Below are 15,799 nucleotides of genomic sequence, written 5' to 3' on the forward strand. Positions count from 1 at the left end.
ATGTCAAGGGACCGACGCAAAAGTTCGAATTAACGAGGAATTCGAATTATCGGTGTTCGAATTATCGGAGTTCGACTGTATATATATATATATATATATATATATATATATAAGCGTTTTCTTATTGGGAATGTGGCAATGAAACACCAAAGTGGACTAACTTTAATATATTTTCCGAGCTTTCGATGTATTCATCATCTGGGACTGAAATTATGGTCAAATACTAAAATTTTACTTACATTAATTAATTAATTATGTGCTTGTAAAATTTTTTTCAATCATAGAATTCAATTTGATTTTTAATTGGTTAGATTATGAATGACGTTGAATTTTTATAGGTTAGATAAGGTTTTAGTGAACGATGTTTGATATTGATTGGTAAATTTATGGATAACATTAAATTTCAATAGATTAGGTCGTTATGAATGTAGTTGAATATTCATTGGCTAGAATATAAATGTCAATAAATTTTATAGGTTAGTTCCTTATAAGTGAAGTTGAAATTTATATGTTAGGTGAGGTTAGTTAATTGTTAATGGCGTTGAATTTTTATAGAATTTGTTTTTTCAAAATCCAAAAGATATGCCTAAATTACACTAAGGTCATTTAAATCATTTTTCTTATTATTGATTGGGGCTTTATCTTTTACTTGAGTAAAAATGGATTGAATTGTATGGTTTTACCAGAAATATAACACTCGTTTCTTACGTACCAAAAAAAATAAGGCTGTTCTCATAGTATCATCTTCCCATCACCATAAGAGTGAAGATCCAGAGTCTGGAAAACCGCATATAATTCTTGATTACAATTCAACAAAAGGAGGAGTAGACACGCTTGATGAAAAATGTTCAAAATTTTCTTGTAGTCGCAGGAGCCGTCGATGGCCACTTACCATATTTTATAGGTTCTTTGATATAAACACTGTCAATTCATTTATTTTATATAATAGTTATCCAGAAAATTACGAGAAAGAAAGGCCTGATTTTATAAAAAAACTTGCTCTGCAATTGGTAACGCCTCATTTAGAGAGAAGGTCGAAAAATCCAAAGATAAACAGAAAATTGCGACTATTTTTGAGATTCTAGGTAAAACAAGTACTGAAAGTCTACCGGAAATTAGAGTGGAAACCTTAAAAAAAAAAAAGAAAAAACTGTTCCCTTTGCTCTTATAAAAAAAAGATAAGAACGGCGTGTGTTTGTTACAATTGCCAAAATCCTATTTGCCTAGAGTGTGCGAAAAAAATGTGTCCAGATTTTGCGTCAAATTGATGATTTTTAGACATTGTCATTTTTTTCAGTTTTAATGTTATGAACTTAGTTTTTGGATATATTTTAATTTGACTCTTTCTGTATACAGAATAATAATAAATTCATTTTTTTATTTTAGTATTTTAGTTTTTGTTTCGAATGTTCAAACAATAATGTCAAAATAATGAACATTTTAAACTCCGTTAATAAAAGTTTGTATTTTAATTTGATTTCTAAACATAATTTTCGTGTCAATAAATGTATAAAATACATATTTCAATAATTAATAAAAAAAATTCACTAATATAAAATTATATCCTACATTTATAATAGGCGTCTCTGAGACGTATGGTTAGTGACAACGTTACATATTTGGTAGGTTAGTAGTTAAGGGTTAAGTGTTTGACTGTATGCTAATTTAATATTATGTTGTTTAAAGATTCCAGAAAGTTTAGGAGTAACTGGTTTTATATATGGTAAAGGTGTATAAATATATGGAATAGAAATGTTAGAAATGACGTTTAAAAATGATGATTCAATGTTCGTGTCAATGTCAAATGAATTATACAAAATTCGTTTCAAAAGATACGGGCATATGAGTTTTCATAGAAAAGTTTGGAAAGTATTTTAGGATTCTTTTTATGAAAAATTGGATTAGAAATTTTGAGGAATCTATTTTTCATCTGTTTGATTAAATTAATTTTAGTGTTTTGTGGATGATATGAATGATAATTGATATATGGGTGATTCCGTTCTAACTGTGATTTTTTGTATTCAAAATTTCAAGATTTTAAAATTTAACTTTTCTAACTTTTTTATGCATATTATTCATCTATTTTACTGTAAAAATAAAACTCTAAGAGGAATTTACTACAACTTCAAAGTATCACGAGCAAGACACAAATGTCGGATTTTGAGTTCCACGGTACTGACTCATTTATCCACGGTACTGGCATGGTAACTTAAGATATTAAACAACAAGTGCATCAATTTTCCTCAGTTTGATCATAAACATTAGAATTTATAAGGTAATTAGTTTAAATCATTTGTTACGACAAAAAAAATTAATAATTTATCGGTAAATTCTAGGAATGGACATGACACGGTACTGACATTCAAGTGATGTAGTATAAGTTTTCTTTAAGTGGCAAGTTATATTGTATAAAAATAATGTTTAAATATCTTAAGAATTATTCAATTAACACAAAATTTTTATTAATTGATTATTAATTAATGACTAGTACAAAAAAACAATACAGGACATTGAATATCACAGTTAGAACGGAATCATCCAAATCTGCCAGAACTTATTGGTTTCCTATACCAGTGAATTAAAATTTTATTATAAATTTAGTATCAAGGAAAGGTAACGATTTTTCAGTATTCTCATTTTCTAGTAAATTGTATATAGGGATAAAAACTATTGAAGTAAAATAATAAATTATCAATTTCATTATATGTAAGGGATAAAATTATATAATCTGCTTACTTTTTAATGAAGAATAATTTGAAGGGTAAAACAGATATTACAAAGATATAATCCATTAATTAATCTGTTAATATACCTAGGGGATATTGAAGACCCCATTGGTGTTCCAAAAATTTGTACATGTGCATTACTAAATAGTTTCTTTTGACATGACTCGCGCATGACGTCACGCTGGAATTAGAATGTTTTCTTAGCCATTAAAATTCGGTTGAACTTGTATGTATTTACTGGATTTTCGTGTGTTTGTGATCTTTTTTTGTGTTTAGCGGCTATTATGTTTGTACTTTCTATTATGAGATCATAATGCCGTCGTTAAATGCAAAAACATCAATCGAAATACCAAAGAAGCAGGTATTAAATACTTTGGTTTTCAAAAAATATAGACTTGGCGAAACAGTGGACAGGACTTTATGGTCGAGAAGATAAAATTAATTTAAAATATGGTAAATAAGTGTCGTTAATCACAAAATAACACACACAAATTCTATTTTTTTTTCCAATAATTATACTTATTTTATGTTGTTGTAGAATTATGAAATATTATGATTTCAGTCTGGTTGGAAATATTTAGATATGATACCCCTTTATAATATGTTATTTATTTTAGCGCGTGTTTGTTCCATTCATTTTGAAAAGGGTAGTTCCATATAATGCAAAGTGTCTAGGTTTTAAACATTATTTATCAACCTATATATGATTCGCTGGAAGAGATAAATAAAATATAGCCATAATATATACGAAACAATATTATTAAAATAAATAATTTCATAATTTTGCTAATCATAGTTTAAATAGTCCTTAATTCTGAAATCAACTTTATGCGAAATAGTATTGTCATAGTTGACAGAGATTTGGGTTTGAATGGAATTATTATCTCTTCATTGATGAATAACTTATCAAAATCAAATTACCAAAATTGTTGCTCCATTATACTTACATTACTTTGACCGTATACTTTTTTAAAACGTTCAATTCAATGTTCATGGTGTGCAAGGATGAAAATTGATAAACATAATTACAATAATACTATATTATGTTATGTAAGCAAGTTATGAATAATTATATTTTTTCATGAAATATTCGTCTATCCGTAATAACAATATTTGCTGAAGCTATTGGTGTTTCTCCAATTTATGAGTCATCCGTTCTTAAACTAATGATGTTATTTAATGTTATGCTATGACGCTATACAGAAAAATGTGTTTACTCATAAGCCAATTACATTTTGACTTTAATTTAGATTGCCAATAATTGTTGAATACTGAGTAAAATAGAAAAGATGTGTATTTCCCAACTTTGAAGAATGTGATGTTACAGATTCAATGCATACATAGAAACAAACTATAAAAGAACAGTTTTCCCTCCCAATTGTTTCAGAGACACTCATAGGTAGCTCAAAATAGAAAACCTATTTTTAGTTTTTCAATAAAATAGGTATGTTCTAGAGGAAAATTTATTGTCGATGAAATATGACAAATGTTAACAATATGAGCTAAACATCCATATATAGAGTGTCTCATTAACAATGGGACTTGAAACATCAAAATTAGATGAATAAACTCAGCCTTTTTGGTAACAATGTTTGCTTTTCCAAACTTAAAATCTATTATATTATTTTTGATAATGCATATTCTCCAATTGTAAATTCAGTACAACATTTGGTTTTATTGAGTACGTAGCTGTAAAATAATTCATTTCCTACTGTACTTTTTTAACCATTAGAATCTTATATACATTGAGAAGGTGGATAAAAGCTAAAAATCGAGTTCCTTTACATTGACTAGTAATGTGTTTCTGTACTTTTCACATACTTCTTTTTTCTTCTAGCAACGTTTTTGTAGCTATGACGTATATATCATTATATCATTTCTTGAATGATGCGTTTTTGATGACTAAATTAAATATTGATTTTACATATTTTTTATCAAAAAAAAAGAACCACTTAAACGGTAATTTTTAACAATGCTAGTACCAAACGGAAATGACATGAACGAAGTTATTCAACCTTATCCAAAAGCCATGGTCACATAATACAGTTGCAACAATTAAAAATTGACATGAATAATTACTTGATAAGAACTACCCATGATGTAAATCGTCAATATTCTCATAAATGATTAAAAGATATTTAAATATAGTGCCGCGATCATTTTGAACAGAGGTTATTTAAGTCGGCAGAATTATGTTGTTAAATTATAAGATATTATAGGGATTAACATAAAACATAAATGTTTTGAAAACATATTTATTTTTCTTATAACAAAATACAACAAAACATGAGATTCCCTTTTTTGCAAAAAATATAACTACCTAAAAATTCTTCAAAATATACTTGAGTGGATTATTGGTTGACAAAATCAAATTTCAGATACTAACTGACAACAATGAAAGTATACAAAACCTAAAAATAAACAGTCAAATTTCAACCACAATTAAATTCAAAGGGACCAATAAGACTATTTCTAATAATAGATAGATTATATCGCTGGACAAGTCAGCGGGACATTTAGACTGACATCATCTTTATCTAACAGCTGTTTTTAACCTAAAGTAGATATCATACAAACGATTTTGATACATTGGGAAAATGATTTTTAATTTTAAAATTGTTGTTCCAATTTGTTTTTGTATTCTATGCATCAAAGTGCTGTTGCCCATGTACTTCTAGACAAAGCTCAGCTAACAGTAAACAAAATAATAATGCTAATGACTTTTAAGTAAATAATTATTTTATTGAGATTCTTTCCCCGTTATTTTATATTAAATACCTTTACTAGAAATATAAGGCAGTTCATAGAATCAATTGAAACCAAAAGCATAAACTTTTTGCTTACACTGATTCTACTAAGGTTCTGCTTTTGTAGAAGTGATGACGTGTGTCTAAACATCCACTATAACTAGTATACAATGTGGTCCTACAAACTTTTTAAAACTTCAACAATTTATTAAATTGAAGTAAATTAGTGTATAGATAACAGTGCTGAAGAGTGTGAACCAAACTAACAATTTGTGTAACAGGAAACAACTAAATGACTGACAGAAACAGATATACGGAGTGCGTCATAATTAACTAAGCTATTGTAAAAATAATGGCAAATCTAATGAATAATCGAGGATGTATTGTATAACTTTCAAGTTATTTAGAAATTATTAAACTTCGCTATTTTGACAAACAATACTAATACCCAGTAAACTGTACATTCTGTATCACATAACGGCAGCTATGATATGAGGACAAAAAGATAAATTTAATTTCCTATTTCGACGTTTTTAAAAAACAACTCAAATCGCGTTCAAAAGATAGTAGTCTATGCAAACAAGCTAAACTAACTGCCCACTACCTTACTATTCGAGGAATAGTATTTTATAAAAATTTAAAAATCTGAATAATAAATTAGTCACGTTGAAATGTGAACAAAACTAAAAGCATTTATCTTAATTCGACATAGATTAATCTGTAGGATAAAATGTTATCAACCAATGAACATAATTGGAAATAATTCAAATTATTTTGACACTTAACACTTAGACTTGTAGATTTACTGCTAGGAGTTTAATATTTTTTTGTTTTTATTCCTTTGATTATTCTATTGCAATAATAAATTGTTTATTTCATAGTTCATTGGATAATTTAACAATTGCATTGTTTTAAAATTAGTTCTTCACCTATTAGCACATTTTTGGTTTTAGGTCCTTCACTTTTTGCTGTTACGCGGCAGATCTCACAAAACTAAGCTTCGAAAATGAATAAGTCGTATTGGGTAACAAGATAATAGAAGAATGTAAGATTATATCATATTTATATCTAATTGATATTTAAAAGATATTTTCTCATTTATTGCTTTATATGTAAAATTACTTTCTTCATGCATAATGATAGACAATTTTAAACAATTGTAGTATATCTAGGTCCTCTATACAATGAATTTTTAATATAGTCACCTATATATTTTTTTGTAAGTATAAAATGTTATTAAAAAAGTTATTATTAATAGGTATATGAGTAAACAAAAAATCGTTTCAATATTACCATTGAAATTGGCTTGCTGCTATCGAAAATTCCAGAAAAATTGAATTTAAACTTAAATTTTTTCAGTCAGTGTCCAAATGATTACAAATTTGTTTCATATACCACGCATGTGTATCAGAATTCAATCTAAATGATATGAATCATTTTTTATTTATAGCAATATTTTTTGCGTTTACTGGGCATTAGTAGCATATTAGTAATATTTCATAGAACGCGTCTTGCACAATCTTCTAGTTATTTAATTCTAAGTAGTTACCACAAAAATTATAATCTGTTCGTATTAGGTAATTACGTATTCGAAGGATTACCATATAAAAGCCTACATCTAAATAAAAAATGTACAGAAATCCGAAAAAGACTTACCAAATAAAATATTTTTGACATACAATCCATTTGTTAAAATTAGCCTCGACTAAATTGACAAACAAAATATGTATGTGAAAATTTAAAAATCTTACTAGAATGTTTGATGTTTGTTTGGAATATTTTACAAAAAAAAAATCTTGGCAAATAATTTATTTGTGTTTTGAACAATTGGGCAGTTCGTTAGTTCCGTTTACAGTGCACATGCCACGATATTTATATAACACCTGTGAAGCGCAAGGTCACTTCGTCCTTCCACAAGAATGTTTGTCAATTTTTTTTCACTTTACAGTTTCTGTACAATATCGAACTTCTGTTTGAAATCCATGGCCTCTTTTTTGGGGTCGAATTTTTTTTTGGCCGCCAATTTCGCTCGTAATTCGGCAGCAGTCATGCTGAGATTTAACTGGCCGTTTTCTTCTCTTTTACTGCTGTTGGAATTTTCATGTTTCTCGTGATTTTTTACGTCTGTAGGAATTATACCGTCTTCGTCGGAATCAACTACGAGAAGTTTAGTTTCCCCTGTTTGAGATTTTATGAGTTCTACTACTTGTTTATGTGTTTTATTGGCGATGCTTTCACCGTTAACTTCTAAGATTCTGTCACCCTGTCTTAAGCCTGCTGCCTCTGCAGGCGATCCTTCGTCCACTTTGCCGATATATTGACCAGGTTTACCTTTTTCAGCGTGTAAATTAAAACCGTACCCGTCGAAATTTTCCCATTTTTGAATGTGACACAAGCGCGTTTTTTCGTTCGACATCACTACGTTCACTAAAACTAAATTTTCGGTTTGAAATCAATTCCTTAACATCACGAAACTTGTTTAAGCAACAGGTAAACGGTATGTCTGTCGGTTACTAGCCAGTTGCCGCACTACGCTTGACGGCGGATGATGGGAGGTGGTACACGAATGGTGTCTGATATTCTACTTGATACTTGTGCCTTGGCCCCCCGTATTCGACCACCAGTCTGGTCTGCTGTTGACACGTCCTATGCTGCTTTTTTAATTTTTATATTTATGAAAAATATCATGTTGCAGTTTACATCAAGTAGAGAGGACTGATTATTTTAATTTAATGACAATATTTTATTACATTTAAAATCTAACAAATATTATTCTACACTTGTGTACCAAATCATATCGCGCTATTTATTCTATTGACTTTTTAGTTAATTTAAAATAAATGAGTAGCAGCAATGAAAAAATTTATTTTGATGTAAAGTAATAAAAATATTTTCATTGATAAAAACAAAAGATTAATTTAAAAAAATTATGAGTCCTGATAAGATGTAATTTTTCCCGTAGAGCAAAGTGTTATAGAAAAAAAGATATTGTAAATCAAATTTTTTTATTCTTATTTATTATCAGTCATACAGTTGTACTTAAATTATTGAATGTCTTGTTTTACATATATTAATTTAAAATATAAAATTTTCACAAAAACAAAATCAATATAAAGGTATCCAAATATGGACTACTATAAAATTATAAATAATAAACCTTTACTTTTATGAGATACTACAGTAACTTTAGTCAATTTTAAAAAGTTACTTAAATTACTCACAGAACCCGCACATGAGACATTTGATCCATGTCTCTCCTCGAGTATCTTGAAAAAACGGGCTATTACAGAACAAGACTCCGCATCTTCTGAGTCAGGAGCTCTCTGTCCTATGGCAGCATCAGACTCACTGTCTGTGTCATAGTGTATTTCTTCTTCATCATTTGAGTCAATGGGATTATTATTAGACTTGGTTTTCTCTTTTTGCTGCTTTCCTTTAGATTTGTTTCTTTGTGTTCCTTATTTTTTCGCTTTGCTAACCTATTCTCTTTTTCATTCTTCTTTCTATTACTGTCAATGAGTTGATTTTTGTATGGAGAAGATGTTATTATTTCATAGGGCGACACCAGATTTAGAGTACAGTTAGCAAGTCTGGGAGTTGAGGGTTCTGGATGGAATTCTGTGTCTTGTCTTGGCGTAAAAGAAGTTTTAGTTGAAAAAAATATTATCAGGCGGACCTGCATCGTTGGTTGATGTTTGTTTTGACTGAGAATTGTTTTTGTTGGAGTGATATTGATTGTGCAGCCATCTTTAACTACATCTTGTTGGGCAGCAATGTAATCGATCCACTGAATATATTTTTATTCAATAAACAAAGGCCCGAAACGTGAAAGCCATTCGTTACAATTTCCCTTATTTTCACTTTCAAGTAAGATCTGCCAAATAAATTCAATGTTCCCATAAAAGTTTTATCTAAAGGTTGAAGTTTGTTGTGTTTGGAAGTAAAGAAATCATTTCAAACATTGTTCTCTCTTGCAATTTCTATAACGTCGATGTTTCGAATGACCATCTAAGATGGTATGATAAATCTTTCGATTCTGTAGTCGAGTTAGTGTGTTTGATGCTTAATACTGTAAATATGTGCATTTCTATCTATACTGATGGATGTGCAACACCTACGGCACCTGGAGGACTACTTTTCATTAGCCGTGTGCTCATATTTTTCCTAGAATAAATGATGTAATGAGGCAAAATATGATCAGTAACGATCATAGCAATAACTATTGTCATGAATGAGCCTCTTTCAGCTGAAATAAGTGAAACTATTTGTCGTTTTCCTGTGTGACCGATAACTTGGGGTATCTTACTTTGAACCACTGTCAGGCTTGATTCATCAACGTGATATACGCGATTCGGAGTATTTTTGCCCTTAGTGTAGACTTCTTCAAGAAGATTAAAAAATACGTGTATTTTTTTTACTGAAACCAAAAGCTCTTACAAAAGACGTCCCAGTGGGTCCTATCAACGAAAGTTTTTGCTTATTATGTTTTAAAAAAAGCTTTATCCAGCAATACCGGAAGGATGCTCCATATCATTGAGTTCGGCCAACATGTACGACATTTTGGGAACATCATTCCTCGTCACGCCGTGAAACTTCATCTTTAAAATATATTCTACTAAATGATTTTCGAGTTGATAACCTAAAACAGATTTTCTTCCTAACTTAGTGGTTGTAGCTTCTTCTGGAGATAACTCATTCTTCTGACACAATCGAAACAAAGTTCTTGGTACATAAAAGCGTTTTGCCACTTTTAAAAAAACCCATTTTTTCTCTCTAACCATTAGTATAGCTTCTTTTATGTGGTCTGTATTCCATTTTCTTCGTTTTCATTTTGAACTCGAAGACGCCATTTTAAAACCAAAAATTAAATTTAAAATTTATCCAGATGATATTTTCGTATCTAAATATGAATTAGTCGATATTTAGACTGCAGGGACTATAAATATTTGCGAATTTCAAACTAATCAAAACGTACAACCAGTTTTTTTAGATAAACACAATGAGACAAAAAAATTTCTAAAACAATCAAATAAACATGTAATGCAATCAATGCATAATCATAAATATACAATATTATTTCCAACTACGTATTATGAAATACTTACTCCAAAAACTTGTATACGCGAGTATAATGATAAAAAGAGACAGAAGATCACTGTCTTTAGCAACTAGGAGTATTTGTTTGCGAGAAATGGCGGTATTCCATTTTAGGGATACCGCTTGCATTCATCAATATAAGTTCATGGTTACTTAAGGAATGTTTTCCGATTCTAACAATTCTTGTACGTTTACCAGGTCAAGTACCTCACTTCGAACTAATTATTCAGAGCATTCTATCTTATTCCAACATGTCTTACCAGGTGAGTAGTTGTAACATCTTGCGTGAAACATGATATTATTGTCTATACATGAGGTAATCACTACAATATGGTCTTATGTAATGTTTTTTAGAAGTGAATAGTGACTAATTTTGAGCCCTTTGAAACTAAATCCTCTCACAACCTTTTTGATTCTACACCAAATGACTTTCTTTGAGAGATAAATCGATCAGAAAGTCCTACTCTAAAACTTCATCATACTCTATAACGACCTTTTGAAGATTAAAGACTTCTGGTCCTATGAAATTTTTTTCAATAATCGATAGTCCATTGTGATGACAGTTCTTATGGGAGAACACGTCTCTACGTTACGGTGTCGACAGTATTCGAGACAACCATAACTCACAAAGTGATCACATCACGCAAATTTTTTTTTTTTTTTCAACAAACACATCATGTATTAAATGTTCAACTTGCCGACTAATTCTTCTGAATAACAAAATAATCATTTGAGCAGAAAAACAGCAAAAACTAACTGATTATGAATAAATAAAGAATTGATAATCAACCATTTTTAGACATAGTTTATCTTTCTAGATGTTAATCCTTGTGTAATAATTACGATAAATTTTATGTTTTCCATCTCAAACCACTTCATAAAATTTGTACTCGAAATCTTGAAATCGTAAGGTCTTTGGACATTATTTCTTCAATTGTCAGATTTTTATTGAATGATGACCTGTAAACTTCAAACTTGCATTTTACAATAAAATTAGGAGCTAAATATATTACCAATATAACCATATTGAGCATTACCCATAATGACTAAGGTGAACATATTCATACAATCTTCTCACGCCTTGACCTTGGAGGATTATCTAGAGAACCTGTTTCCAAGTTTAGTTTTCATTATTACTATTCTTATAAAGCAAATGTTTCCTCTGATCAGAGTCGGTTTTAGTGTTAGTAACCCACAATGCTCGACAAAAAAATTTTTACTAAATAAAACAGATACTTACCATAACAAACAGTGATAAAAAATTGATAATACAGAGGTATACTGCCAACTATAATTCATTGTTTTAAGAAAAGTATGACAAACGTACGATTTATCGATATATAGTTTATTTCTTGAAGTTCATGAATTTAAATACAACAACTTGGACTTTTAACATGGAACGTGATAAATTGAAAATTAAATATCTTACTTGCTGTGTAAAATACATAATAAACGGAAAATTGTAATGGCTTCATTGTCAAAAAAATTTAATGGTCAATTGTGTACAATAATTCACAGTGAGATTGGAATAATTTCAGAATAAAGTCTGATTTTTGACGAATAGTTATTTCTAATATAAATTATAATAAAGTATAATAAAATGTATTTCCTTTTAATATAATAAAGCACAGTAATTCTACTAGTTTTTCGACAACCATTCCTTCGAATAGACAAAAAACTTGATTTTCGTAGTGTTCACTTCAACAATCATTGCTGTGCATTCGCCGTTATATTAATATTAATTATTGTTCATGAAATGTGATTACACTCCAAAAAGACCAAACAAATTGAATATGTCATATTTAGAACGCATTATGTGCTTTATTTAGTATTAATATTTTAATATTTGAAACAATGAAATTCCGATTTAAGAAATATTGTATACGTATATAGCTTAGATGGTGTAGCGTAGTTTTTGTAAGGCGGTCGCGTATTCTTTAAAGTTGAACAACACTGATGTGTATCAAAGGTGTCTAGAAATTAATATTCAATCTGAAAAATTTTCAACAACAGCCACATATGCAACACCCACGTGCTATATTATATAGTTTAATTAAAATGTAAAACCAGGTGAAAATTTTGAATCCGCTTCTGTATTTTGTCTGTCTGTCTATTATATCGTCGGCCTAATTATCAGAACGATTAACTCCACATAACATCGAAAATAGACTATTAACGTCTTCTAGAGGGGTATTATGAAGCTTATCCATTGGATTACTTCGCATGCCTTATAAAAATATCACCAATTTATTATGAAACAATAATAAAACCACCTATCTCCTGGCCACCATTTTGTAATACGCAGAACTGACATGTGCTGTTATAATAAATAAAGTATGTAAAACTTTAGACTATTGTTGAAAACTTTCTACTATAATCGTCACGGCTCTAGGGAAACTAATCAATAAGGATCTGACAGGTGAGGATCAGGAATTGATATTGTACAGTGATGGCTGTACTCACCAAAACAGGAATGCGGTATTGTCCAACGCCTTGCTCAATTTTAGCATGCTGCGTGAGCACATACAAATGACACAAATGAAGTGAGATAGCATGCACTCTATTATGGAAAGAGCATTGAGACACAAAAAAATAATGTAACAGAGGAGTATGCATATCTGGCTAAAGTGGCTGACAGTGATTAATATAAAAGCTGTGAGGTACACGTTTGATGGAAAGATTATTTATAAATTGAGATATTTAAATAGTGAATGGGAAGAAGAGCTCCCAATCTTGATGAAATATGTGCCGTTCCTTGGCATAACATTCCTCAATTATATTCAGCAAGACTGAAAATGTAGAAAGAGAAATACTTGCATTTACAGGCCTTAAAAGATACGATTAAAAAGGATTATCACTAGTTTTATGATGATTTACCTCATTTTTGAAACTTTGCATTGCATTTATTATTTGGGAGTGTTATTTTTATTTAGATTTAATGAGAACTGATGTATGTAGATTTCAACAAACTTTGAGACTGATTTTGTACAATTACTACTTTAGCGTAAGTAGCTACTCTAGATACCTAAGATTTTATGAAAACTAATAAAAGACCTTTGTTTTATAAAAATAAGAGTAAGCTTAAAACTAAAAGTTGTGCACAAATAAACAATAATAGAGTTTGTCGAAAATTTTTTTGTTAATTTTCATTAAAGATTGATTGTGATTAAAAATATTGTAAATAAGAAATTTTTGTAAAAAAATTCTTGACTTTTATTACAAAAATATTATCTAGTACGTTGTAAGCAAAGTTATAAATAAAAAGTCCTAACTCCACTCGCATTTCGTAACTCCTAATAACGTTGGATACCGCATCAACAGGGCCGGATTAAGATTTATAAGGCCCGAGGCTAAAATAATGACGGGGCCCCCTTAAGGAATTCGAAAACCCGGAAAAATCCACAAAATAATATCAATACGTTAGATTTGTGGTATCAACACATCAAAAAATACAGAATGATTTCCAAATGATGGGGCCCTCTTGGACCTGAGGCCCGGGGCTATAGCCCCCCAAGCCCCTAGCTTAATCCGGCCCTGCGCATCAAAGAAAAGTTCGTAAGTCCATTTTCTTAATAATGTAATTTGCAAATTTAGAAATAAAATTGAATTCCTTGATATTTATTGCTACTAGATTCATATTTGCATTCAAAAGATTCCCACGCATAGTAAAATCAAAATAAAAAATTTGCCATAAATCAAGAACACCTTCAATTTTTTTTTTTCAAATTTGGTGACCAATATGCTCCTTAATAAAGTAGTATTTTGACATAAACAAACTTTGGAAAAATTCAATCAGTGGCGCGCACTGGAACAAATTTTTTTTTAACACGTTGAGCCCTGGTGCGGTCTATGGGCCCGCAACTGAACTTTTTCCACAGTCCGGAGCGGTCCTACTGCACAACGTATTTTATTTATAACCTCCTCTGTCCAAAGGACCATATTTTAATGTCTTTTACAGTTTACTTGGACCGTCCTAGGTACTTGAAACATTACATAATTTAAATAATATTTGACTAAAACTTTTAATTTGTGCCACTTTCATATTACCTTGATTTTATATAATATTTTTCCAAACACATCGCACATTTTTGTGCACTGTACATATAAGCATAAATCATCATTCCAAGGATAAAGAAGCAAAGAAAATTTTATATTTTCCTTTATATTTATTTAATATAAAAAGTGCGAAAAAATGATTTTTTTTATATACGGATAGGACCGCTCTGGGCCCTGGGGAAAGTTTTAGCCCAGAGTTGGCCCATGGAACACATACAAAAAACATCATTTTTTCGCACTTTTTATTTCAAATTATTGTTTCTTTTCTTTTTCCTTGAACCCACACGCTATATGGAGTGTAAAAACACAAAAAATATTTTTGGGCCCTTGGGAAAGTTTATCAAGTTTGGTTGGGGCTCAACTTATTAATTTTGTTTTAAATTGCCTGATTATGTTTAGTTAAAAAACTAATAACCTTTTATAGATCTAAAATGAACGGTGTTGTAGAAATTTGCCTCTAAACAAAAGTCTGCAAGTACGTAAATAATTTACAAATTGATTTCGAATAATGATTAAGCGTAAGTAGTTCAAAACAAATAAAAATTGTTCATAATCTCAATTTCAAACAAAAATGTATTACAATAATAACAAAATTGACAAAGTTACAGTAGTTGTTTAAACTGTTGGTCGCTTACTTCAATACACTTATTACACCGTTTTTCATTGAAAAACGTGTCTTTGAGAATAAATCTAGATGGGATTGATTGATTTCTGCCGCAGCTTGAATTCTAGCTATTAGATCTTGTTCAGATTCGATGATTGTTTCGTACACCAAAGACTTCATATAGCCCCATATAAAAAATCTATAGGATTAGAGTCAGGTGATCTTGGAGGCAAACAATTGGGTCCACCTCGACCAATCCATATTACTCTAAAACTTCTGTTTATGTAATTTCTAGCGCTAGAGCAAAATGAACAGATGCCCCATCGTCTTGAAGGCGCGTATAAATTGCTCCATTCAATTTATTTGGTAAAGTGTGCCGATTAAGCAATCTCCAACCATACCCACCCCCACATTAACCGAATATTTATGCTTTACAAATATTGAGTAGTATTTAATTACCTGCAAACTTTTGTTTAGAGGCAAATTTACTCCAGTGGCGTAAAAAATAGGGGGATTAAAGTGACAATTAACCCTGACAGCACGCCATTGATCAAATTTTTCCAAAGTTT

At 30.0% G+C, this 15,799-nt stretch overlaps 1 protein-coding gene across 1 annotated transcript; it reads right to left on the bottom strand.

Annotated features, from left to right (window-relative positions):
- Positions 1-4,965: 4,965 nt before the first annotated feature.
- LOC130899223 (Na(+)/H(+) exchange regulatory cofactor NHE-RF2-like) lies at positions 4,966-8,199 on the bottom strand. The gene has a single exon (XM_057809026.1). The coding sequence runs from the start codon at positions 7,887-7,889 to the stop codon at positions 7,416-7,418; it is 474 nt and encodes a 157-aa protein (XP_057665009.1). The 5' UTR covers positions 7,890-8,199; the 3' UTR covers positions 4,966-7,415.
- Between the last annotated feature and the right edge of the window lie 7,600 nt (positions 8,200-15,799).

Source organism: Diorhabda carinulata, chromosome 1 (genome assembly GCF_026250575.1).
Source record: "Diorhabda carinulata isolate Delta chromosome 1, icDioCari1.1, whole genome shotgun sequence".
Lineage (NCBI taxonomy): Eukaryota > Metazoa > Arthropoda > Insecta > Coleoptera > Chrysomelidae > Diorhabda > Diorhabda carinulata.

Bases quoted from the DNA above. Each gene is read 5' to 3' on its own strand.
- LOC130899223 (XM_057809026.1), bottom strand. From the start codon at position 7,889: ATGTCGAACGAAAAAACGCGCTTGTGTCACATTCAAAAATGGGAAAAT.